Source organism: Copadichromis virginalis, linkage group LG5, assembly GCF_057382275.1.
Source record: "Copadichromis virginalis isolate Kocher_CV1m ecotype Utaka linkage group LG5, C_Virginalis_male_GT1.1, whole genome shotgun sequence".
NCBI lineage: Eukaryota > Metazoa > Chordata > Actinopteri > Cichliformes > Cichlidae > Copadichromis > Copadichromis virginalis.
In genome coordinates this window covers 28652237-28678915 of record NC_140622.1, presented here as the reverse complement: position 1 = coordinate 28678915, position 26679 = coordinate 28652237, and the positions used below count along the sequence as shown (strand labels likewise).

Sequence of the window (26679 nt, the reverse complement as noted above, 5' to 3'; positions counted from 1 at the left end):
ATACTCATATCGATATTGATCCGTTCGATACAGTGCTTTCGGTTCAGTACGCATATGTATCGAACAATACAAAATTTTTAATTTATTTTATCAACTTTTCTTCTGACGATGCTGTCTGTGTTGAGCGCTCAGTGGATCTGCGTTCGCCTACTCCGCCTAGGCTGCACTGTCGAGCGCAGATCCACTGAGCGCAGCGCAAGCTAGCAAGACAGAAGCTAAGCTCGTTGCAACATGGCAAATTGAACCTCCCCCACCCTCATTCAGATCTGGCCTTTGGAACTATTTTGGTCTTCATGTGAAGTATGACCCTGAAGGTAAGTGCGTCATGGACTAAAGTAAAACAGTATGTCGGATGTGCCACGCAATGCAAAATTACATTGGTGGGAACTACTGTGTTAGCGCAGTTTGCTCGTAAACGTGTTGACGCTGTCCAGCCCCACGCACGGGGCGATCCGCGGTAGCTCGTTAACGGAGATTTGCCGTGTTGTGGCGTTAACGTCATTTCAGATTAACGCTGACAGCACTAGTGGGAACACAATGAATATGACTTCAGATTTACTCCGACAGCATCCTAGTGCAAAGACAAGTGGAAGCAGACAAAAACAACAAGCACGCATGCTACAAACTTTACCTGAGTCATTTAGACAGCCGTTAGCACATGATTCTCCTTATGGGGACCTGATATGTTTAATATGCTGCTGAGAATATAGCCCAGAAGAAGCGTATAGTATAGCTTTTATTTTGGAAAGAGCCATTTCTCTGTAATAAACTCTCTTTTCCAAAGATGAGTGATTTCTCGATCAGACAGATTTATTTTTTTATTACTTTGTTGTTTCAGCAACATTAAATTTAAAAACTGTACTTTTGAGTTAAAATATATATTTATAATTTTAATAAATGACAAATTAAAAAAGCATGAACATTTTTTTGTATCGAAAAAATATCGAACCGTGACACCAAAGTATCAAGCCGAACTGAACTGTGAATTTTGTGTATCGTTGCACCCCTAATATATATATGTATATATGTACACACACACACACACACACACATATATATATATATATATATATATATATATATATATATATATATACACATATATAACCCTACTGCATTGATTGTGGCTTTGGAAATCAATAATTCCATCAAGAAGCAATCTATTACTGTAACTTTTTGAGTGCCCATTCATGCTTTTAAAATTAATGAATTATTTGCTTTAGCTTTATTCTCGCCTAAAAAGCAGTGTGGGCCCACTGGCTAACATTTTCCCAACAAAAATCTGTTTCAGATGTGAACAATGAGTATTTGTTTTTAATAACTTTGATGGATAAGTACGGTGTGAAATATTATGTTTAAGGGAGTCTGGTCAAATAAAATTTTGATTGGTATACATTCAGTTTATAACACAGCACATTTTCCTTTATGATTAATTATTTGAATTATATATATACAGAAGAGGATTAGGACCATGGGAAAAAAGTGGGGACATCTTTTTTTCAGAATTGTGAGATTAAACTCTGAATTATTTATTTAATTGTTTTTTTTTTCAAATGTACAATCGACATTTTCTCTAAATGCATCACATGCATGCAATGATTTCCGAAATTGGTTGTCAAGTTATGTGAAGAACAGATGCAAAGTGTGAGAGAGAATGGAGAGAATAGCACTGAGGAAAAAAAGCACTGCTTAAGCAATGTTAAGAATGTTAACTTCAGTTTATAAGACTCTGATCCCAAAAGTCCTCAGACAACAATCACAAGTTCCAACCCTTTTATTTACATGTGTTGTAAAGGCCTCCAGCACCCTCAGTGCTGACGGAGTATTCAGTATCATACACAAGTCATTAAAAATAACAGTAAAGCCAACATCAGCATGTAAAAAGCAGACTGGGATGGACTTGACTTTAGGGGCAGGTAGGGGTGGGGAAAATGGGGGAGAAGAGAAGAGAGCCTGAAACAAGAGCCATATACAATTTAAAACACTTTCAATTCATATTCAGTTTTCATTCTAGGATGAGAAGTAAAGACAGAGATCATTGTATAGTCAAACATTTTACATGACGTGATGGGTAAAAATCTGCAGTAAGGCCTGATTATTCAAGGGTGTTTAATAACCATAAAAACCTTACACAACCTTACACCTTAACAATCAATACGGATCAAACATTAACTGGCTTCCTAATTTACACAATGAAGGGGATATAAATAATATTGTTACTTAAAATAAATACTGTCTCTTCATACATGACATTTAAAGAACATGGTGGTGATTCAGAATGGAAAAAGAAAAAAAAAATAGTAGAATGTCCAACAAGAAAAGAGGGGAAAAGTAACAAATTAAATTAAAAGTAACAGATAAATATTTACAATAGATTTGGAAATCTGAAAGTAAGTAATAAAAAAGAATTGAACAGAAGATAAAAAAGATTAAAAAAGCCATCATAAAGGTTCAGAAAGTGAAAGTACAGTGATGAGGCAGTACAGTCATTCAGAGACAAATTTACACCACCAATAAAGAGTGAAAAAAAATCAATATTCCACCTTTTTATGACCTCTTTCCCTATTTTTCCCTTTACTATAGACACAGACAAAACATCCCAAATACTTTAAACTTTCAAGATTTCTTTGCTACCAGGCAACAGTAATACACTTCCACAATGGAGCTTCTCAAAGCAAAAATGACCAAGTTCTTGAACAGTTACAGCAATGCATGACTGCGTCCCCACATCATTTTAGTTAGGGTTATTCCTGAAACTGGTCCAAAATGAATGACTTACCATAAACACACAAAAAAACAGGTTTTTCAGTAATTGTGTAAATGAATGTTGCTTCTTTTAAACAAAACACAGAGCAGCAAAAATATTCTCAGTGCACTCAAATACATGTTATAAAAACAATGAATCCTTTAATAAAACTATGTAATCAAACTTTTTTTTTCTTGTTTCTGGGTAATAAATGATGTTTTTCCTGACTGTTTCCCGTTGGTAGAGACAATGTGCACTGTACTTTCCAACCTTGGCATTTTTCACCAAAAATCATTTTATGTAATTACTATTTTATGACCAATTAATTACTAGTTAATAGACAGGATCAAAAACAATCTTATAGTGTATATAGTATAATAGACAATAACGTTTAAGATTATATCAACTGTTGTCTGAGACCAGTTTATTGCTGCAGTGTCCGGTTGTTAAGGACTCATTCTGGGCCTCCAACCTCTTGGTTTAAATGACGTCACCATCCAACTTCTACAGTGGGATTATTACTTTATTTGTTGTATAAATTCACTCAGTATTAATAACAAATTTATATCAACTGAGCAATGTGATTAAAATAGTTGTTTTATTCCATAAATGTCAAGTTTTAATATTGTACACTATGTCATTACTCAGTATGAATAAATATGTATTCACTTTAAATAGAAGGGTTTATGGTGGCCTAATGCATAAGAGAGGAATGTACATGTTGTCAGTTTTCTAATGATTTTTTCTGACATTCCATTTATTCAATTAGATTTTTATGACCATTAACCTGGGAATACGCTAGATGAAGCTCTGTTTCATTACAGCTTTAAGACAACATCCCAGGACCCACCACAGCGCATTTCAGAAGCATCCAAGAAGCTGGCGAGGAGGGCATAACGTCAGACACAGGGATGGCATAGAAAATCTGGTCAGTTTTAAAAATATAAAAGACCACCTTGTGACTAAACTGTCGACTTCAAAAGGCATCCAGTGTTACTTAAAGCCTTCGTTGCCCAGCTTCAGACTACATCAGTAGCCTTTTAGAAGCAAAGTGTACTCTGCATGTATTTTTGTTTAATTGACTGGATTCTCCATGCTGTTTCTGTGCCCAGCCTCCTGGCCTCCTTATCAGCTTTGTGCAGCTTGATGTGGCCTCTGTAAAAACTAGAGCCGGCACAATTTTAAGTGATGTAGAGCTGCAAGTCTGTTCTGGGATGCTTTGGGATTCACTGGTGTATGTCTTGTGGAATTGCAAGCAATGTCTTGGATGGTTTAATCAACTCAGGTGGCTGCATAGGAGCTGGAATGTGACACAGATAAGTCCAGTGTATTTCAGGGGTTTGTCTTTCTGTAAGCATACTTCCCATAATCCTCTGAGCAAATTTCTTTGTAAAATCATACATGTTGATTAAAACCAATTTGTTTCAAAGACTTTTATATTAGTTGGAGGCTAAAAACCTGAAGTTTGAAAGGGTTTTTCCTAATAGCTAGTATTTTCAGGGCATCAGCCTCAGTTTGTAATGGGACATTGAATTCATTATTTATTTTTTTATTCATTTTAAAATAGAAGCTGAATTTGAAGTGTTAGTCTTTGCTGTAATACTTCCATTTACAGTAAAAATTATAATCTACTGAAAAATGATTGACTGTAGATGTTTTCCAATTTTTCATGTCCCCCTGAGCTACTGTTTACTGATTAAAAGACTCTGGCTTGTGTTATTTTAAATAAGTCACTGTAATTGTATCAATGATGCTACTTAATGATGTCATATTTGTGTAAAATGTGCCAAAAATTGCCAAATAATGATTTCACATGGACAGATATTCACTCCCACTTTAAGTTCTTTTGCATCCCCACTCTGTCACATTACTCGGTTGTACATTACACAGTACTTATCGTACTTATCTTATTATTATGAAACCAAACAAAACCGGGACTGAAAGAATGAAAGTATGCATTTTGATAGTATAATTATTTTTTAATTACATTAAAAATTAGACTTGAAGTAATCCAGTGAGTTGTCTCCACATCCTTTGGGACACAGCAAAAACGTAGAGCTGACTTCAATTTCATCAACAGGTAAAGAAACAGGATGTGAACCGACATTCTTGTTGGTGTCTTGTTGCGATAAATAAAATGTGGCTATTACAGTCTTTCAATCATGGAGGCATGTATGTATGCATGTTCACACATGTGTGAGCATGAATCGCCAAGCATATATACGCCCTTCAGCACTCCATCCATCAGAAACTGTCAAGTAAAATGTTGCTGCTTTGTGTACTTGTCTGGTTAATTTTACATGTTGGTTTATTTGTGTAGAGCCTATACTACCAAGCGACAGTGAATACATGCACATGTGAAATATTTGCTCATCAGCATCTTTTTATGTTGTTTTTTAGTTCATTGCATGATGTTCGGCATTTACCATCCTATTTCCCTTGTAATTTTAGCCCGGCCTGGCAGAACACTGTCACTTGATATTTGGGATTTTATGAGGCTGTAATTGTAACAGAACGATTAGAAAAGTCCTGGTGTGCATGCTTAGATTTGCAAAATGTGACAGATAATCTACGCGTGCTGGGATTTGATTACAAATGTCATTACAAACATACACAGATTGAATACATGACTGATGTAGACATGAACAAATCTCAGTACATATTTGAAGATTTTTTTTACATGTTTACAAATCTGATTACTCGCACACTGATTGAGGTATGCAACTCTCTGCTCAACTCTTGCAAATAATTCTGCAACAATAATAGCCCCCGGGATTTTTTTTACCTTGATATTAAAGAATCTATACTAAAAATAACAATCTCTATATGTTGTCCATTCAGTCATATTTTATGGCCTATAAAGCAGCAGACGGTCTGACAAGCTCCAGCTTTCCCAAAGAGAGCTCTTCTGTGAGTGAATGAACCTGTCAGTTTAAGATGTGTTTTGACAACAGCCTGCTGTCTTTACTATCCCCCTGTTGCTCTGACACAGTGAATCTGGCTCCATCACTAAGTTTTTTTGGGGTTTTTTTTGTCTTCTTTATATCAATGTGTGTGTTTGTGTGCTAGTGTGTGTAATTCATTTTATGCACTCAGGCAGTAACCTGCTGTTTTATTATCTTCCCGTGGCTTGGACAAAGTGTCAAGTATATCTCTTTGCTGTGTTTTTACAGTTTTGTCTGTGTTAGTGAGTGAGCTTGTGAGTCTCATGATCCCTGCTGTTTGATGGTCTTCCTTTTCTGTTCTCTAGTTCTGTCTGTCCAGAGCGCTTTTCTCTCTCTCCCTCTGTCTCTCCTTCCACAGTTCCTAATACCTAAGACAAAGAGGGAAGAATAGTTCACAAAAGTGGTACAAAACAAGCATCGCAAACATCATTATCTCAGAAAAAGTGCATGCAAATTCATCAAAACATTCAGAAACTAAGCAGGGAGTAATGCTATTGCCCCTTGGGGATAAATAAAGTATTTCTGATTCTGATTTATAGTCAGTGGATGTTGCATTAATGTCCAGTATAAGCTTGGTTGACGAAAGTAAAAAATAATGCATCTTCATAATTACTGCTATTAGTAATTTCCACTGAAAAGATGTCCCAAATTATAGAAACAAAATCATATCAGTGTCACAAATAAAACTAATTAATAACCAAACTCTGTCACAACAATGACTGTGTTGTGTCCATGCGTGTTTTTGAGGTTGTCAAGGTGATAGACAACTTCCCTTTTTCAAATATTTTATGACTCTCAGCTTATTATTCTCACTTCTTGACATTCTGAGAAACTGTGGCTCTAATGATGTAATACATCAGGCACAGTCAGTTCAGCTTCTTTTCCCACCTGTTCATGTTTAACAGGATGCAATATGCGTCTTTGAAAAAGAGGCAGGGAGTTATTCTGTTGAAGCTGTTGAGCAACTCTATTTTTCCCAATAATAGATCAACAGAGAGGGAAGAGCAATAGTAGAAGAGTCTGGGAAACTTAGAAACAGAGCTGAAATAGTATCAAAAATTCAGGGAATCCATGTCAGAAGTATAATTTTCCCGTGGACATGATTGATGGTGGAAAGATCAGGTGTGTAAATCAGACTTGCTGGATATAAAATATTTTAATCTATTTGTGACAGGCTTACTAGCTTTCAGTTATTTATTCTCCTCTATTTACAAAGGAGAAATAGTAGTTAATATGGTGTTATTCTAAATATAGGACAAAGACAAATTACAACACCACATACTAACGACAGTGCCACAGAACACTATAACATGGCTTAAGTCTTATAGGGGACAAATTTGATGATTATTATTACTGATTATTTTTATATTATCTTGAACATATCTCCTGTTCTGGTCAATATCTAAAGGTTTGCTTCTAAAACAGTGATACCTAAAAAAATATATAAATAAATAGTAAAATAGTTGTCTGTCATGCTGAAATTTCAGTTGTGTTTTGTTTTTTTCATTACACAGTTGCTTATTTTCATGCTGATGCGTACATTGGAGCCCATATGTGAACAGCATGATGGACACGATGCATAAAATATGACGTGAAGTGAAGTGCTACATCTGCGCAGGGTGCGAGGTACCCTGTGTGTACAAAGGCTTTGATGTGGGAGTGTGGAGAAATTGAAGAAGCTGAACAATGTAAGGCTAATGCAGAAAAGTACTGAAGGTCATCAGCGCTGCTTACATGCACATAAAACTATTAGTGATTTGTGAACTGCTGTCTTGTCTGCTGATAACAAGGCAGTTGTCTTTCTTGTGTGGTGCACAAGGAAGTGTAACCTTTTGCTAGTGACAATGTACATTAATCAGCACGACTGCAGTGAAATTGCTGTTGTTAAATAAGACACTAAAACACTGATACGATATGAAAGTACATTTAAAACTATTAAAGGAGAGAATGAGAAGAAAAGGTTAAAAAAAAAACATAAAAGAATGTAAAAAAAATGTAATGTGAATGCCTCAATATACTAACTAAACATCTGTATCATAAGTTGTTTGCATTTTGGAAAAGAAAATGCTGATTTGACTAAAGGTAAAATAATCCATCTGTCTTTTAATGTTTTTTTTCCCCAAAGTTAGCAAATCTATGATGGACTGCTCTGTCATGTGAACTTTAATTGTCAAATAAATTAATAAACAAAACAAAAAATGTTGTAACATAACGAAATCAATGGTGTTCCGTTTAATATTATAAAATAAAAAATATTATAACTCCTCCCTGATTATATAGAACAATGCTGAACATAGAATAATTTCACTTCATGAATTTATATAAAATCAGCATGTCACATCTGTGTTAGAGTTTGATTTGCTTGCTTTACCTTGTCTATCAGTGACCTACTTTGTTTAGACCAGGGGTCGGCAACTCTAGGCACGCGTGCCACAGTTGGCACGCGAAGGGTTAACTGATGGCGCAACCATAGCGTGACTGGCCATCGGGCATTTGCTCGGTGGGCCGATGATTTTTTTTTTTTTTTGTAACAATATAAACAATGAAAGGTGGTGGATTGGCCAGATGCTGGCCATGTGTAAAAATAACTCAGTTGTTTGATGGTGGCTATGGCGGAGCTTCCACAGGTTCAGTAAAATTAACAAGTGGTGGAGGCCAGCAGGTGGATGAGGGAGAGGGGAGGCAGGAGGAGGAGAGACCCAAGGCAGCCGCTGGTCCGAGTGTCAGGTGAACTGAACTTCAGGTAAGAAGTTATGACCTGCAATCTATCTGGGTCAGATATAAACCAAGTTTAGTTTATTTTCGTTGTGCTGCCTTTTTACAGTCAGTTACAATAACTCATACTGCGTACTAGCTAGCATGACAGAGTTTCTATACAGCTGGGTGGGTGCTATGATGTTACTGATAGTGAACTTTATTTTATTCATAAGGTTAGTTAGTGGAGTTGCCAACCGTCCCGTAAAAAGACGGAATCGTCCCGCATTCAGAGAAATTATTGCGCGTTTCGTGTTGAACTGAGAAGGGACGCAGTTTGTCTAGGATAGAAAAAGACACAAAGGTGGATTTATTGTGTCGTTACGCAGCACAGCTGCCTCTTCTTCTCTCATTATCTCCCTCTCCTGTTGCTACTTTGATCATGAAACTGATCAATGATCAGCTGATCGGCTTTTCTCTCTTGTTTGTTTATCGCCCACTTTGCGCCAGAAAGAGGAAACCGCTGGTTGTCGCGCTAAACAGCAGCACATTTAAGCTTGATGAGCTGTTGCTAGAATGTATTTAATATTAATTTCTAGTATCAGCTGATGTTTGCTGGAGCCACAGCTGTAAAAGCTGCTGGTCATGATGTCGGTTTGTATATCTGGTGAGAGGGAAACATGAAGATGAAACCAGGAGATGTCCTTACTGAATCATCAGAGCTGAACAGGTGATGGAGAAACAGGTTTACCTTTTTAGGTGACATGAGTGAGTTGAAGGGAAGTTATGAACTGTTTCTGAGAGACAAATAACACCAGGATCCTTTTCTAAGTACCTGACAGCTGGTAACTGTGCAGGGGCGGGTGTAGCAAAGTGTTGCCAGGGGGGCCAGGTGGGGCATTAACAAGGAAAGGGGGGCACAAAGAAATATTTTCTTATTTTCATTTAAAATGTCGGGCTGTTATTAAATAATTATCTGAATCTTACAACCAAATTTTTTATCTGACATAAAATGTATAGAAATTATACATATACCAACAAGACTGTACATCACTGTCACAACAGCGTTTGTTTTCATTCAAAGGCTTAATGGCTTTAATACCTGGTGGGCCGATCTCTAGTCAAAATGCCTGTTTTTTTTTTGTCCCAGTCCAGCCCTGGGCACGACACGCAGTGAATTAATCTGAGAAGGTGCATCAAAAAACAAATGGCCGCGCCAGCGGTGCACATCGCAAATCAGCTCGCATAGACACATTAGTTGTGCCGCTTCTTAATGACGGTATCTTAGCTAATAACCCCAACTACCAGATTCAACTTGTAATTGGCTAAAAATAACTTAGCCTACTGGTAAGAGGGATGTTGTTAGCTTTCCACACTCCGACACTTCAAAAGCTTCAGGAGCTGTTCGCTCAGCACAGCATCAGCACGCGGAAATACATGGATACATCCGTAGACTCGAGACACAATGCATTTTTGGGACATTCAGGTGTATGGACCAATGTTTTATTTTCTGAACAAACCAGAAATCTTTAATGAGCAGCTAGATTTGTCTCGCATTAACTGGCTGAGTTAATGCTAGTTAACCCTTTAAGACCTACCATAGAACCAAGTTCGCCAGAGCTTATATTATATTTTTACATGCTGTGGAGCCATTTTTGGGAGCATTTCAAGTTGCTATACATCAATACAACCATTATAGCCCAAACTTTAATAATATGTCTGCATTAGGTGCATAGTAATTACATAAATTGCAAAAAAGTGCAATAAACTACAAAAAAATTGAAAATCGTTTTTGTTTTTTTAACATATATTTCTAGTTAGAGAAATTTAAGAGGCTTATCCCTCAAAACTGTAAATACAAAAAAGTTACACAAACTAGTTTCCCACCACAGGAAATTTATTTTGAGTGTCTTCATAGTTTTATTTTTGAAATACACCAATTTTTATATACTGCAGGAAAAACGAAAATAAATATTATAGTGCAAATTTGCAAAATAACAGCATATGCATCAAAATAAACTATTTCCAGCAGTGCAATATGAGTCTTAAGCATCCCAGAAACGACACAGAAAGTCATAAAGTCAAACATAACTTTTTAAAACACATAACAAGTAAAACACAAGCTCATAAGGCCCCGATCGTAAAAAACTACATTTCCGCAAAATGACGTCACTTCCGGTTTCGGGCAGGTCATGCGGTCATGTGATAGTTCGCGCTGATGGACGTAGGAAGTGTTACAAACAGCTGATGGATCGGCGAAGCGTGTTTCTGGAATATCATGTTTTTGTTGCTGCAAGTGATTTTTATGCAGTTTTTGCAAAGCTATATGTGGAAGGAAACTGTGACCTAGGACAAGCTGATGGCATAAGATGTAAGTACAACTCCTCCAGTTTCATATGCAAAAAAAATTATTGCGCTAGCTTACTTGGTTGCAGTGCTACCGGGATTTAAAAATAGTTACGCAAAACAGAGCGTGCCCGCTCCGATCGGCTGTAAAGGCAGGGCTCTAGAGTGCGACCAATTTGGTCGCAAATGCGACCAAATTTTTCAGTGGTGCGACTAAAAATAAATATTTGGTCGCACAGGTGCGACCAACTGTTCCGGTAACAAAAAAAAATCTCTGTAACTCTCCGTGTGGTCAACAACAGACACACATTATGCCCCTATCGTGGACTAAACCAATCAGAGATAGTCAGGGGCGGGACCTTTCTGATTGGCCGTGGTCCAGTTGAAAGTGCAGGTGGAAGAGAGAGCTTATAGCTTGAATAAAGCGATATCAATTCATTAACGGATTCCACACAAAGACCTAAACACGGAGCGGACCCAACACATCAGAATCAGCTTCGGCTTTCTCACCCGACGGCCCGAACACGGACACGCTGTCGGAGCTTAGCGATTCTTCGGGTCCGCGCTGTGTTTACGTCTTTTTGCGCTGATTCTGAGCTGCAGGTTTTGCCTCTCTCCAACCAAAATTCACCGAGCCTGCAGCAAAAGAAGCAGCAAACTGCGCTTCACATTTGATCAATGTCGTCATGAATTCCCTCTGACTTTTGCTGTTTTGCTTCCACCACGATAAAAATCACACTTCCTGCACAGCTCTCTCTCTCTCTCTGTACTTCAGGAACAGTTTCCCGTCTCAAATCTGTTTTCTGCATTATTCATTCGCTTATTACCCACCAGTCTAGCGTTGTTTACAGCGCTTTTTCTTTTTTCACTTAAATGACCTCGGACAAGAAAGCCTAATTTCTGCTGTTCAATACTGAAGAAATTTTAATTTCTTAAAATTATGCAAAATTGCAGAATATTTTTAAGGTTATCTGCTATAAAAAGCCAGACCAGGAAAATCTCCTTCATGTTTTCCTGTGTTTTATTCTCAGTTACTTTCACACAAAGGCATCTGCTGTGATTTTCACAATTCTGATGAAGTCTCATGTGTATCAGTACTGATAAATGATCAGAATTATAATATTTCTGACTGTCTGAGGCTAAATTGAATCAAATCAGGACTTTGAGAACCGGAATTGAATGGATTATAGAAATCAGTGATGATACTCAGCCCTAGTGAGCAGCCTAGGCCTGAGAGAAGTGGATGTACTGTAGCTGTGGGTAATAAGAAAAGATGAAAAGAACTATTGATAACTTTTTTGTTAAGTTAAGGCCTGATCTGTCTGAAATTCATAGCCAGTGCTCTGACACGGTGCCATCAATATTTGAATGCTGAAAAAGCACATTATATGCTGCAGTAAATGCACTGCCCAAGTGTCCCCTCTCCCCACGGCCTTTCAGCAGCAGACAGCAGCAAACAGGTCGGAGGAGGAGGCCAAGATGATGATTACGTTTTTAACATTTTCTACAATATTGACAAAGCACTTTAAGCACAAGTTTGTTAGTTAATAATTTAGAAATTAATATTGTCTGTATGGACTTCCCCCCCCAAAGAAAGTGCACATGTAAAACTGCGGTGTTAAGCGATGCGGTTGAAAAATTTGAGTGCGCCTAACTTTTGTGCCGGTACGCCTAAATTTTTAAAGTTAGGCGTACCGGTGCGCCCATGTCAAAAAGTTAGTCTAGAGCCCTGAAAGGGTTAATACAACATCGAAGCAGCTGAAATCCACAGCTGTGCGTGTTCATGGAGCTTGCATTTTCACCTGCTGGACATCACTACCTGACAAGTTTAACTGTCTTCAGAACATTGCACAGGCCTTATTGACAGTATTTGGCTCTACATGTCTGTGTGAGCAGATTTTCTCTCACATGAGTGTCCTCAGGTAGCCGTCTGAATGCTGGACACTCTGAGACCTGTGTCTCTGAGTGGGAGACCAGAGATCACATAACATGTGTGTTAATGTGTATTAACAGACATGCCATATTGGCTTAGTTTATTTTTCTTATCATTGTTGTGAGGAGACCCCAAATAGCATTTGTATTTTCTGTTGTACAGTTCATTTGCTGTTATGGAATTCTTGTTATGGATAAAAAGTGTCTTTTTTTGTTTCAAAATAGCTGATAACTATTCACTGATAGCTGCCAACATCTGCGAACAAATATAATTCTATAAAGTGGTTCTATATATTGTGTAACTGTTCATATAGAGCGTTATTAAATTTATTGCTAATGCAATCATATGGCACACTGACTTCTGAGGAAATTTTAAATGGCACTCGCCATCAGAAAGGTTGCCTATCCCTGGTTTAGACAGTCAGATTTGCTCAAGTAAGATTCTGTAAGCTCTCTTTTTACTGAGATCTGTAGAACTAATCAAGTATAAGCTGAAAGAGACAGTTAAAAATATATACATATGTGCTCATGTTTCATATATTATGCAAAGGCATGTATCAGGATTTATTTAGTAGTGTCTCCAAACAATTTCAGGGAATTCAAATCAAATCAAATCAAATCAAATCCATCCATCCATCCATCCATCCATCTTCATCCGCTTTGTCCGGGGCCGGGTCGCGGGGGCAGCAGCCTAAGCAAAGAGGCCCAGACCTCCCTCTCCCCAGCCACCTCCTCCAGCTTATCCGGGGGAACACCAAGGCGTTCCCAGGCCAGCCGAGAGATATAATCTCTCCAGCGTGTCCTGGGTCTGCCCCGGGGCCTCCTCCCGGTGGGACATGCCTGGAACACCTCACCCAGGAGGCGCCCAGGGGGCATCCTTGTCAGATGCCCGAACCACCTCAGCTGGCTCCTTTCGATGTGGAGCAGCAGCTGCTCTACTCTGAGCCCCTCCCGGATGGCCGAACTTCTCACCCTATCTCTAAGGGAGAGGCCAGCCACCCTTCGGAGGAAGCTCATTTCTGCCGCTTGTATCCGCGATCTCGTTCTTTCGGTCACTACCCACAGCTCGTGGCCATAGGTGAGGGTAGGGACGTAGATCGACCGGTAAATTGAGAGCTTCGCTTTTACACTCAGCTCCCTCTTCACCACGACGGACCGGTGCAGCGTCCGCATTACTGCAGCTGCAGCCCCAATCCGTCTGTCGATCTCCGGCTCCCTTCTCCCATCACTCGCGAACAAGACCCCGAGATACTTGAACTCCTCCACTTGGGGCAGGAACTCATCCCCAACCCGGAGTGGGCACTCCACCCTTTTCCGGCTGAGAACCATGGCCTCAGATTTGGAGGTGCTGATGCTCATTCCCGCTGCTTCACACTCGGCTGTGAACCGTTCCAGTGCGAGCTGGAGGCCCTCACCCGATGAAGCCAACAGAACCACATCATCTGCAAAAATCAGAGATGAGATTCTGAGGCCACCAAAGCGAAAGCCCTCCGCCACTTGGCTGCGCCTAGAAATCCTGTCCATAAAAATTATGAACAGAACTGGAGACAAAGGGCAGCCCTGGCGGAGCCCATCACGCACCAGGAACGAGTCCGACTTATTGCCGGCAATGCGAACCAAGCTCTTGCAACGGTTGTATAGGGATCGAATGGCCCGTAGCAATGGGCCAGACACCCCATATTCCCGCAACACCTCCCACAGGACACCCCGAGGGACACGGTCGAATGCCTTCTCCAAGTCCACAAAACACATGTAGACTGGTTGGGCAAACTCCCATGCACCCTCAAGTATCCTGGAGAGGATAAAGAGCTGGTCCAGTGTTCCGCGACCAGGACGAAAACCGCATTGTTCCTCCTGTATCCGAGGTTCGACTAACGGACGAACTCTCCTTTCCAGCACCCTGGCATAGACTTTCCCAGGGAGGCTGAGGAGTGTGATCCCCCTGTAGTTGGAACACACCCTCCGGTCCCCTTTCTTAAAGATGGGGACCACCACCCCGGTCTGCCAGTCCACAGGTACTGCCCCTGATCTCCACGCAACATTGCAGAGGCGTGTCAACCAGGACAGCCCTACAACGTCCAGAGCCTTCAGGAACTCGGGGCGGACCTCATCAACACAAACTCATCAAATCAAATCAAATCACTTTTATTGTCACATCACATGTGCAGGTACATTGGTACAGTACATGTGAGTCAAATTCTTGTGTGCGAGCTTCACAAGCAACAGAGTTGTGCAAAATACAATAATGTAAACAAGCAAAATACAAGAATGGCTACATCTGAAACTAATAAATATATGTACAATATATAATAGTATATGCATTTCTGGATGTGTATACTAAATATTTTTCTACGTGTGTGTGTGTGTGTGTGTGTGTGTGTACACATATTTTACAAATTAAATAGAGAAAACAATAAATAAAAAATATAAAATATACAGAGTTGAGACATGTGCAAAACAGTGGCATTACTGTACAGTATGGAGTGCATAATGTTAAAGTTCCAGTAGTGAAGCTGAGGTGTCTATGACGTGTTCAGCAGTCTGATGGCCTGGTGGAAGAAGCTGTCTCTCAGTCTGCTGGTACGGGACCGGATGCTGCAGAACCTCCTTCCTGATGGAAGCAGTCTGAACAGTTTATGGCTGGGGTGACTGGAGTCCTTGATGATCCTCCCCGCTTTCCTCAGGCACCGCTTCCTGTAGATGTCTTGGAGGGAGGGAAGCTCACCTCCAATTATCCGTTCAGAGCACCGCACTACTTGCTGGAGAGCTTTGCAGTTGTAGGCGGTGCTGTTGCCATACCAGGTGGTGATGCATCCAGTGAGGATGCTCTCAATGGCACAGTGATAGAAGGTCCTGAGGATGCGAGGGCTCATGCCGAATCTTTTCAGTCTCCTGAGAAAGAAGAGGCGCTGCTGCGCCTTCTTCACTGTTTTGTTTGTGTGTACTGACCACGTAAGATCCTCAGCCAGATGTACACCAAGGAACCGGAAGCTGCTCACTCTCTCCACAGCAGCGCCGTTGATGGTGATGGGGGTGTGTACTTCTCTGCACCTCCGGAAGTCCACTATCAACTCCTTTGTCTTTGCGACGTTGAGGGTGAGATGGTTGTCTTGACACCAGTGGGTCAGGGCGCTGACCTCCTGCCTGTAAGCCGTCTCATCACCGTTGGTGATAAGACCCACCACTGTAGTGTCGTCCGCAAACTTCACAATGATGTTGGAGTTGTTAGTGGCTGTGCAGTCGTAGGTGTAGAGTGAGTATAGGAGAGGGCTCAGTACACACCCCTGTGGAGCACCAGTGTTCAGTGTGATGGGGGATGAGGTGATGCTGCCCAGTCTGACCACTTGGCGTCTGTCAGACAGGAAGCTAAGGATCCAGCTGCAGAGGGAGCTGCTCAGTCCTAGATCCTGCAGTTTCCTGTCCAGCTTCGAGGGAACGATGGTATTGAATGCTGAGCTGTAATCTACAAACAGCATTCTCACATAGGTGTCTCTCTTCTCCAGGTGTGACAGGGCAGTATGTAGTGTCAGGGCTATGGCATCATCAGTGGACCTGTTGTGGCGGTATGCGAACTGTAGAGGGTCCAGTGAGTCGGGTAGTGCAGAGCAGATGAAGTCCCTGACCAGCTTCTCGAAGCATTTGCTTACGATGGGGGTTAGGGCTACAGGTCGCCAGTCGTTTAATGAGGAGATGGTGGAGGATTTGGGTACAGGGACGATGGTGGCCATTTTGAAGCAGGCTGGGACTACAGACAGAGAGAGGGAAAGGTTGAAGATGTGCGTGAACACTCCAGCCAGCTGACTTGAGGACGCGGCTGGGAATCTCGTCCGGACCAGTAGCTTTGTGTGCGTTCACCTTCCTGAAGCACTTCCGCACATCCTCCTCAGACACAGTGTGCGCACTGACGTCATCCGCGGTGCGCACACTGTCCGGTCTCATGGTGTTCGCTGTGTCGAATCTAGCGTAGAATACATTTAGATCCTCACACAGAGAGGCCGTGGTCTGCGGTGTGCTGGTTTTCCCTCTAAAGTCTGTGATCGTGTTTAGTCCCTGCCACATACTCCGAGGGTTGTCAAACTGTTGCTCCACCCTGTCCCTGTACTCACGTTTGGCTGCTTTGATCGTCTTCCGGAGTTGGTAATGTGCGTGTTTGTAGTCCGATGTGTTCGCGGAGGCAAAGGCGGTGCTCTGTGCCGCGCGAACATCTCCGTTGATCCAGGGTTTTTGATTTGGGAAGGATTTAACTGTTCTGGATGGGACGACATCTTCCACGCATTTCCTGATAAATCCGCAGACTGAGTCTGTGTACTCATCAATGTCCCTAGCAGCCACGTGAAACATTTCCCAGTCCGCGTGATCAAAACAGTCCCGCAGCGCAAACTCCGATTGGTCCGTCCAACAGTGCACCGCCCTCCAGGTTGGAGCTTCCTGTTTCAGCTTCTGCCTGTAGGCGGGCAGGAGCAGGATGGAGTGGTGATCTGATTGGCCGAATGGGGCGCGGGGGAGGGCTTTGCATGCTGTGTCAACACTCGGATCCAGATGTAAGAATTTCTAAGATGACAAAAACGCTACTCTCGCAGGAATACAAGTATGAGGATCACTACACGGTGTAAACACTGTTCTCATATTTATTATGTTGAATATTGTTATAAGGTGGAGTGGTGGTTAGCCCTCCTGCCCCACAGCAAAAAGATCCTGGGTTCAATCTGGCTGCAGCCTTTCTGTGTGGATTTTGAATGTTCTTGCTGTGTCTGCATGGGTTCGCTCTGTGTACTGCAGCTTCCCACAGCCCAAAAACATGCATAGTGTTAGGTCAGTTGGAGAGTCCAAATTGCCCGTAGATGTGAATGTGTACAGTGAATGCCTCTCGATGTGTTACCCCTGTGACAGATTGGTGACCTGTCCATGGTTGTACCCGTTTGGCTGTTGAGATAGGTAACCCTTAATTGGGTAAGTGTAAGAAAATGCCTGGAATAATGTTATACAGATATACTGTACACTGTGTTCTCACCAAAGCAGTACTCATGTAGAGGAACATGTCTGTATACTGGCTCCAAAACCACACATGAATCTAAATATACAGTTACAGCTGGTCATATATGTTATGATGTGGTAGATAATGTGCAGGTAAATCAAAAGAAAGACAGAAAAATAAATAGCATAGAGTGCCACACTGTTTCCCTCATATACAACAATATACAGTAATGTCTGTGTAACTACACATAGTCAGTGCAGGCTGCAGAAATTGGGGATTAAACTATGTAACATTATAAGGACCTGGGCTTATTCAAATCCACAGCTTTAAATTTATGTTGTTAACCATGGATGTTTTCAGTCACTCGTATATTTACGAAGGCATGCAAGAGACTGTGCTGTGTGTATGAGTGTGTGTGTACATTTGAACAGTGCTATGTGTTATTTTCATAACTTCTTGCCCTAAGCCTGCACAAATTGCAAATTTCCTCCGCTCTTATGAGAAAACAGTTTCACATTGTTCAGATTTTCCATCTTTTTAATATTATTTCTGACTCCTTTTATATACTTTGACCACTGTCACATTTAAGGTGCTTTTAAAATGCCATCGGCCCTTTAACTTAATATCAGCTGAATAAACTCATTTGTTTCAGAAGACTTACTTGTAAAACTCCACTAAAGAAGTTAATTCAGCAGAAAACAAGTCATAAATAAAGTTTTGGTGTGGGATGTTAAAATACCCGGATTGGTACTACAAGACTGCGATGGATTAAAGTAAGAAAATGGCCTACCGTAGATCATTCATTTACTGGACTGGACTGGCGAGTTCAAAAGCAACACTTGTTGAGGTGGGTGAGTTTACTCAGCGGAGCTCCCAGTGAATCTGATCAAACTATTTCTGAATCAAAAGCCTAGTTCTCAGTGACATTTATGGAATTTTACATGACTAGTGCAAAGCTTTTGTTTGGTAATTTCTAGTAAGTTCATCTGGTTGAACTAGATGAAGTCCAGACTGACTATGACTTGCCTCTTCAAAGCATTTCAGACATTTTGCCTCCGAGTCTTAAAACACTCAATCTTTAGAACTGAAAATCTGGTAGTGACTTGAATTGTTTGTTCCAAACATGATTAGCTACCCCCAGGTTATTTCAAAGTTGTTTGATAAATGGGAACTGAATGTGTCTGCCATGTTTTGCACGAATCCTCATTGTACACAATTGAGAATCACAATAATGCAACACAAATCTACAAAAATACTGAACTTTAAATTTTTTTCTTTAAACAAATCTTTGTGGCTTAGCAATTTGTTTATCCAATAGAATAGAATAGAATGCCTTTATTGTCACTATACAGTTGTACAATGAGATACAGAGCATCTCCTACTCAGTGTAAACATGCTGGGGGGGAGGGGGGGGGGTACAGTTCTGCAGCGCTATGTACATATGGACAGTATTAACATAGGGAAAAACATATATATATATATAAAATGTACAATATACAAGCCGCAAGTAATATGTAATAAATAGTGTTATGTATATACAGTTGAGTTATTGCACATGGAATTGGTATAAATAGTGTTATGTATATACAGTTCAGTTGTTGCACATAGAATTGGTATTGCACAGTGATGGTCCATAGAGGAAGTGGGAAGTGGGGGGCTGTGTTATCTGTGCATGTGTGAGTTCAGGGTGGTTATCGCTTTGGGGGAAGAAACTGTTTTTGAGTCTGTGGGTTTTTGTGTTGATGCACCTGTAGCGCTTCCCTGAGGGAAGCAGGCTGAACATGTTGAAGCCAGGGTGGGAGCTGTCCTTGATAATGTTTGCTGCTCTGGTGAGGCAGCGGGAGGAATAGATGTCCATCAGGGAGGGGAGAGGGCAGCTGATGATCTTCTGTGCTGTCTTGACCACACTCTGAAGCCTCACTCTATCCGCCTTGGTGCAGCTGCCGTACCATACCGTGATGCAGTAGGTTAGCAGGCTCTCAATGGAGGAGCGGTAGAAGGTCAGCAGCAGGTTGGAGTTCAGCTTGTACTTCCTGAGGACTCTCAGGAAGTGCAGCCGCTGTTGGGCCTTCTTGATGACCGCTGAGATGTTGTCTGTCCAGGAGATGTCAGCAGAGATGAGGACACCAAGGAACCGGAAAGTGTGGACCCTCTCCACACACTCCCCGTTGATGTAGAGGGGGGCCAAGTCGGTGCTGTGTCTCCTGAAGTCAACAATGAGCTCTTTAGTTTTCTTAGTGTTCAGTGCCAGGTTGTTTTCTGAACACCATGCTGCCAGCTTCAGGACTTCCTCTCTGTACTCTGCCTCGTCTCCCTTCGAGATGAGTCCGACTACCGTGGTGTCATCAGCAAACTTGATGACGAGAGTGTTGTTGTGGGTCGAACTGCAGTCGTGGGTGTAGAGAGAATACAAGAGGGGGCTCAGCACACAGCCCTGTGGGGAGCCGATGCTCAGTGCTCAATAATAAACTAAACTCTTACGTTGTCATGGTCCTGAGTCTGCCGACTCTGTGTTTTGTGTTTCTTTATGCTTTTGTTTATTCTGAGTATGTATTCTGTTATGATTTGCCATTTGTTAGGTTTCTGTTTTGTGCCTGCCCTGGTCCCTGTGTTCTGTCTGTCTATGCTGTCACACTGTCTGTTTGTGAATCTGTCTGTTTCGTTCAGTGTCTTGTCTGGTTCTCTGTGTCTGAGTTTCCTGTTTTATTCTGAAGGTCCCCGTGTCATGTGAGTGTGTTCAAATTATGTTTCCCCTGTCCCGTCAGCTCTGATTTCTCCCAGGTGTGTTGCCCTCCTGTCTCTCATCCCCTGATTACTGCTGTGTGTATTTAAGCCCTGTGTGTTCTCCTGCCTGTTGCTTGTTCGTCTGTGTTCCACGGTGTCCTGTTCCTTGTGTGCGGCGCTCTGCCTCTCACCCCGTTTAGTATCAGCTTACACAAAACATAACTGTACAAGCAGAACCCCGAACAGCCCTGACCCGCTACAATATTATCATGCTTTTTACAACAACGTGAATGTACTATTGCTGTGTGATTTATTACTATTACTGAAGGTCCGCGACTCCGAACTGTAGTAAAGGGACCTCTGACTAATGCTGGGCTCACACTGTGCGATTTTTGGCCCATTTTGAGCCGATTTTTGAGTCGTGCGATCGTTTTGGCGATCGGCCCGATTTTGGCCTTCATCGTGCGTCGTGCATCGTGTAGTATACGTGGGGTAACGAGAAGCGATTGACACCTCACGACCAGCTCCCGATCATCAATCGCTTGGTCGTGAGGGTGTCACCGCAGTTTGCCACACTGCGCACGCGCAAACACAAATGTCAGCGAAAAAGACGGCGTAGCACGGCAGTGCAGCGTGTGATCTGGACACAAGCGATGGAGGCACAACCTGTAGAACCATCCGAGCCCTTTCGATGTGGCCTCACAAAATTATCACGACCACAACAACCGTGAAAATAGTTGGATCGACACTGCTGCTCAATCACAGCTGCCTGACCAATGTTTTTCATTAGCAATTTAGCAAAGTTGATGGTGGTGGTGTGTCTGTGTGAGTGAAAGACGGAGAGGGAGAGCGAGCGACAGAATTTCTGTTATAACCTTCATTTTTATGGACGCACAGTGTGAGCACTCAGGTCGCATCAGAGCATCGGGCCGTATAGTGTGAGACCCTGCATCGTGACCTATGAACTTCTAACCCCTGCGAGTCAATCGTACAGTTTGAGCAGGAGCTGAATCGCACGACTGAAAAAATCGCACAGTGTAAGCCCAGCATAATACGGCGGGGTCCCTGTCGGCTGGTAGCCGAAAAATAGCTTTACTTTGTTGTGTGGGTCAACTTTTCTTGCGACAGACAGAGAGAGGCGTTGAAAGGCTGCTCCAACGGAACTTGTTGTTTTCGGAGGAAAACACGAACACAGTGTACAGTTGAGTCTTAATAGCTTACTTACAACTGGGCTCGTCAGGCACTCTTCTTGGCTGCAGTGGTTATTATTATATTTACATGCTTCCAGCTCCCGTTTTTGCTCGATGACTGCTCGTACCTTTCCACTCCCCTTTTTCTCCCTCCTCGCGCTCACAGACACATAACGTGTATGGCAGTCCATTCTCCCAGCAGCACGGACTACACTGAACATGATGCTACATTCTTTAGAGCTATGCTTGTAGCATTCTGCCTGTTAGCTTAGCACAACAACAACAACAACGAAAAGGCGCTCTCTCACCCAGGAAACACACAGTCGCAGAGAGAGAGAGCGTCGCCCTGTAACCATGGCAACCGTAACGCTGCCGCCTGGAACAAAAGAACGTAGCTGTCAAACAAAACCCAAACAGTCCTGACCCGCGACAAAATGAAACAGGAAAGTACCGCAGTGTATTCCATTTATTTCAACAAAGTAACTGTATTCTGAATACCACCTTTTTAAACGGTAACTGTAACGGAATACAGTTACTCATATTTTGTATTCTAAATACGTAACGGCGGTACATGTATTCCGTTACTCCCCAACACTGGAGATAGGTAACCCTTAATTGGGTAAGTGTAAGAAAATGCCTGGAATAATGTTATACAGATATACTGTACACTGTGTTCTCACCAAAGCAGTACTCATGTAGAGGAACATGTCTGTATACTGGCTCCAAAACCACACATGAATCTAAATATACAGTTACAGCTGGTCATATATGTTATGATGTGGTAGATAATGTGCAGGTAAATCAAAAGAAAGACAGAAAAATAAATAGCATAGAGTGCCACACTGTTTCCCTCATATACAACAATATACAGTAATGTCTGTGTAACTACACATAGTCAGTGCAGGCTGCAGAAATTGGGGATTAAACCATGTAACATTATAAGGACCTGGGCTTATTCAAATCCACAGCTTTAAATTTATGTTGTTAACCATGGATGTTTTCAGTCACTCGTATATTTACGAAGGCACGCAAGAGACTGTGCTGTGTGTATGAGTGTGTGTGTACATTTGAACAGTGCTATGTGTTATTTTCATAACTTCTTGCCCTAAGCCTGCACAAATTGCAAATTTCCTCCGCTCTTATGAGAAAACAGTTTCACATTGTTCAGATTTTCCATCTTTTTAATATTATTTCTGACTCCTTTTATATACTTTGACCACTGTCACATTTAAGGTGCTTTTAAAATGCCATCGGCCCTTTAACTTAATATCATCATTCATTTACTGGACTGGACTGGACTGGCGAGTTCAAAAGCAACACTTGTTGAGGTGGGTGAGTTTACTCAGCGGAGCTCCCAGTGAATCTGATCAAACTATTTCTGAATCAAAAGCCTAGTTCTCAGTGACATTTATGGAATTTTACATGACTAGTGCAAAGCTTTTGTTTGGTAATTTCTAGTAAGTTCATCTGGTTGAACTAGATGAAGTCCAGACTGACTATGACTTGCCTCTTCAAAGCATTTCAGACATTTTGCCTCCGAGTCTTAAAACACTCAATCTTTAGAACTGAAAATCTGGTAGTGACTTGAATTGTTTGTTCCAAACATGATTAGCTACCCCCAGGTTATTTCAAAGTTGTTTGATAAATGGGAACTGAATGTGTCTGCCATGTTTTGCACGAATCCTCATTGTACACAATTGAGAATCACAATAATGCAACACAAATCTACAAAAATACTGAACTTTAAATTTTTTTCTTTAAACAAATCTTTGTGGCTTAGCAATTTGTTTATCCAATAGAATAGAATAGAATAGAATGCCTTTATTGTCACTATACAGTTGTACAATGAGATACAGAGCATCTCCTACTCAGTGTAAACATGCTGGGGGGGAGGGGGGGGGGTACAGTTCTGCAGCGCTATGTACATATGGACAGTATTAACATAGGGAAAAACATATATATATATATAAAATGTACAATATACAAGCCGCAAGTATTATGTAATAAATAGTGTTATGTATATACAGTTGAGTTACTGCACATGGAATTGGTATAAATAGTGTTATGTATATACAGTTGAGTTATTGCACATGGAATTGGTATAAATAGTGTTATGTATATACAGTTCAGTTGTTGCACATAGAATTGGTATTGCACAGTGATGGTCCATAGAGGAAGTGGGAAGTGGGGGGCTGTGTTATCTGTGCATGTGTGAGTTCAGGGTGGTTATCGCTTTGGGGGAAGAAACTGTTTTTGAGTCTGTGGGTTTTTGTGTTGATGCACCTGTAGCGCTTCCCTGAGGGAAGCAGGCTGAACATGTTGAAGCCAGGGTGGGAGCTGTCCTTGATAATGTTTGCTGCTCTGGTGAGGCAGCGGGAGGAATAGATGTCCATCAGGGAGGGGAGAGGGCAGCCGATGATCTTCTGTGCTGTCTTGACCACACTCTGAAGCCTCACTCTATCCGCCTTGGTGCAGCTGCCGTACCATACCGTGATGCAGTAGGTTAGCAGGCTCTCAATGGAGGAGCGGTAGAAGGTCAGCAGCAGGTTGGAGTTCAGCTTGTACTTCCTGAGGACTCTCAGGAAGTGCAGCCGCTGTTGGGCCTTCTTGATGACCGCTGAGATGTTGTCTGTCCAGGAGATGTCAGCAGAGATGAGGACACCAAGGAACCGGAAAGTGTGGACCCTCTCCACACACTCCCCGTTGATGTAGAGGGGGGCCAAGTCGGTGCTGTGTCTCCTGAAGTCAACAATGAGCTCTTTAGTTTTCTTAGTGTTCAGTGCCAGGTTGTTTTCTGAACACCATGCTGCCAGCTTCAGGACTTCCTCTCTGTACTCTGCCTCGTCTCCCTTCGAGATGAGTCCGACTACCGTGGTGTCATCAGCAAACTTGATGACGAGAGTGTTGTTGTGGGTCGAACTGCAGTCGTGGGTGTAGAGAGAATACAAGAGGGGGCTCAGCACACAGCCCTGTGGGGAGCCGATGCTCAGTGCTCAATAATAAACTAAACTCTTACGTTGTCATGGTCCTGAGTCTGCCGACTCTGTGTTTTGTGTTTCTTTATGCTTTTGTTTATTCTGAGTATGTATTCTGTTATGATTTGCCATTTGTTAGGTTTCTGTTTTGTGCCTGCCCTGGTCCCTGTGTTCTGTCTGTCTATGCTGTCACACTGTCTGTTTGTGAATCTGTCTGTTTCGTTCAGTGTCTTGTCTGGTTCTCTGTGTCTGAGTTTCCTGTTTTATTCTGAAGGTCCCCGTGTCATGTGAGTGTGTTCAAATTATGTTTCCCCTGTCCCGTCAGCTCTGATTTCTCCCAGGTGTGTTGCCCTCCTGTCTCTCATCCCCTGATTACTGCTGTGTGTATTTAAGCCCTGTGTGTTCTCCTGCCTGTTGCTTGTTCGTCTGTGTTCCACGGTGTCCTGTTCCTTGTGTGCGGTGCTCTGCCTCTCACCCCGTTTAGTATCAGCTTACACAAAACATAACTGTACAAGCAGAACCCCGAACAGCCCTGACCCGCTACAATATTATCATGCTTTTTACAACAACGTGAATGTACTATTGCTGTGTGATTTATTACTATTACTGAAGGTCCGCGACTCCGAACTGTAGTAAAGGGACCTCTGACTAATGCTGGGCTCACACTGTGCGATTTTTGGCCCATTTTGAGCCGATTTTTGAGTCGTGCGATCGTTTTGGCGATCGGCCCGATTTTGGCCTTCATCGTGCGTCGTGCATCGTGTAGTATACGTGGGGTAACGAGAAGCGATTGACACCTCACGACCAGCTCCCGATCATCAATCGCTTGGTCGTGAGGGTGTCACCGCAGTTTGCCACACTGCGCACGCGCAAACACAAATGTCAGCGAAAAAGACAGCGTAGCACGGCAGTGCAGCGTGTGATCTGGACACAAGCGATGGAGGCACAACCTGTAGAACCATCCGAGCCCTTTCGATGTGGCCTCACAAAATTATCACGACCACAACAACCGTGAAAATAGTTGGATCGACACTGCTGCTCAATCACAGCTGCCTGACCAATGTTTTTCATTAGCAATTTAGCAAAGTTGATGGTGGTGGTGTGTCTGTGTGAGTGAAAGACGGAGAGGGAGAGCGAGCGACAGAATTTCTGTTATAACCTTCATTTTTATGGACGCACAGTGTGAGCACTCAGGTCGCATCAGAGCATCGGGCCGTATAGTGTGAGACCCTGCATCGTGACCTATGAACTTCTAACCCCTGCGAGTCAATCGTACAGTTTGAGCAGGAGCTGAATCGCGCGACTGAAAAAATCGCACAGTGTAAGCCCAGCATAATACGGCGGGGTCCCTGTCGGCTGGTAGCCGAAAATAGCTCTACTTTGTTGTGTGGGTCAACTTTTCTTGCGACAGACAGAGAGAGGCGTTGAAAGGCTGCTCCAACGGAACTTGTTGTTTTCGGAGGAAAACACGAACACAGTGTACAGTTGAGTCTTAATAGCTTACTTACAACTGGGCTCGTCAGGCACTCTTCTTGGCTGCAGTGGTTATTATTATATTTACATGCTTCCAGCTCCCGTTTTTGCTCGATGACTGCTCGTACCTTTCCACTCCCCTTTTTCTCCCTCCTAGCGCTCACAGAAACATAACGTGTATGGCAGTCCATTCTCCCAGCAGCACGGACTACACTGAACATGATGCTACATTCTTTAGAGCTATGCTTGTAGCATTCTGCCTGTTAGCTTAGCACAACAACAACAACAACAAAGAAAAGGCGCTCTCTCACCCAGGAAACACACAGTCGCAGAGAGAGAGAGCGTCGCCCTGTAACCATGGCAACCGTAACGCTGCCGCCTGGAACAACAGATCGTAGCTGTCAAACAAAACCCAAACAGTCCTGACCCGCGACAAAATGAAACAGGAAAGTACCGCAGTGTATTCCATTTATTTCAACAAAGTAACTGTATTCTGAATAGCACCTTTTTAAACGGTAACTGTAACGGAATACAGTTACTCATATTTTGTATTCTAAATACGTAACGGCGGTACATGTATTCCGTTACTCCCCAACACTGGAGATAGGTAACCCTTAATTGGGTAAGTGTAAGAAAATGCCTGGAATAATGTTATACAGATATACTGTACACTGTGTTC

General features: G+C 42.1%; 1 protein-coding gene across 2 annotated transcripts in view; it reads right to left on the bottom strand.

Moving 5' to 3' along the window:
* Positions 1-2058: 2058 nt before the first annotated feature.
* The window catches only part of raly (RALY heterogeneous nuclear ribonucleoprotein), a 134078-nt gene continuing 109457 nt past the window's right edge, over positions 2059-26679 (bottom strand). For both annotated transcript variants that reach the window (XM_085457236.1, XM_085457235.1), the window contains one exon: positions 2059-6059. In XM_085457236.1, the coding sequence (XP_085313362.1) occupies positions 5931-6059 (129 nt within the window). In that variant the 3' untranslated portion in view covers positions 2059-5930. The remainder of the gene's footprint in view (positions 6060-26679) is intronic.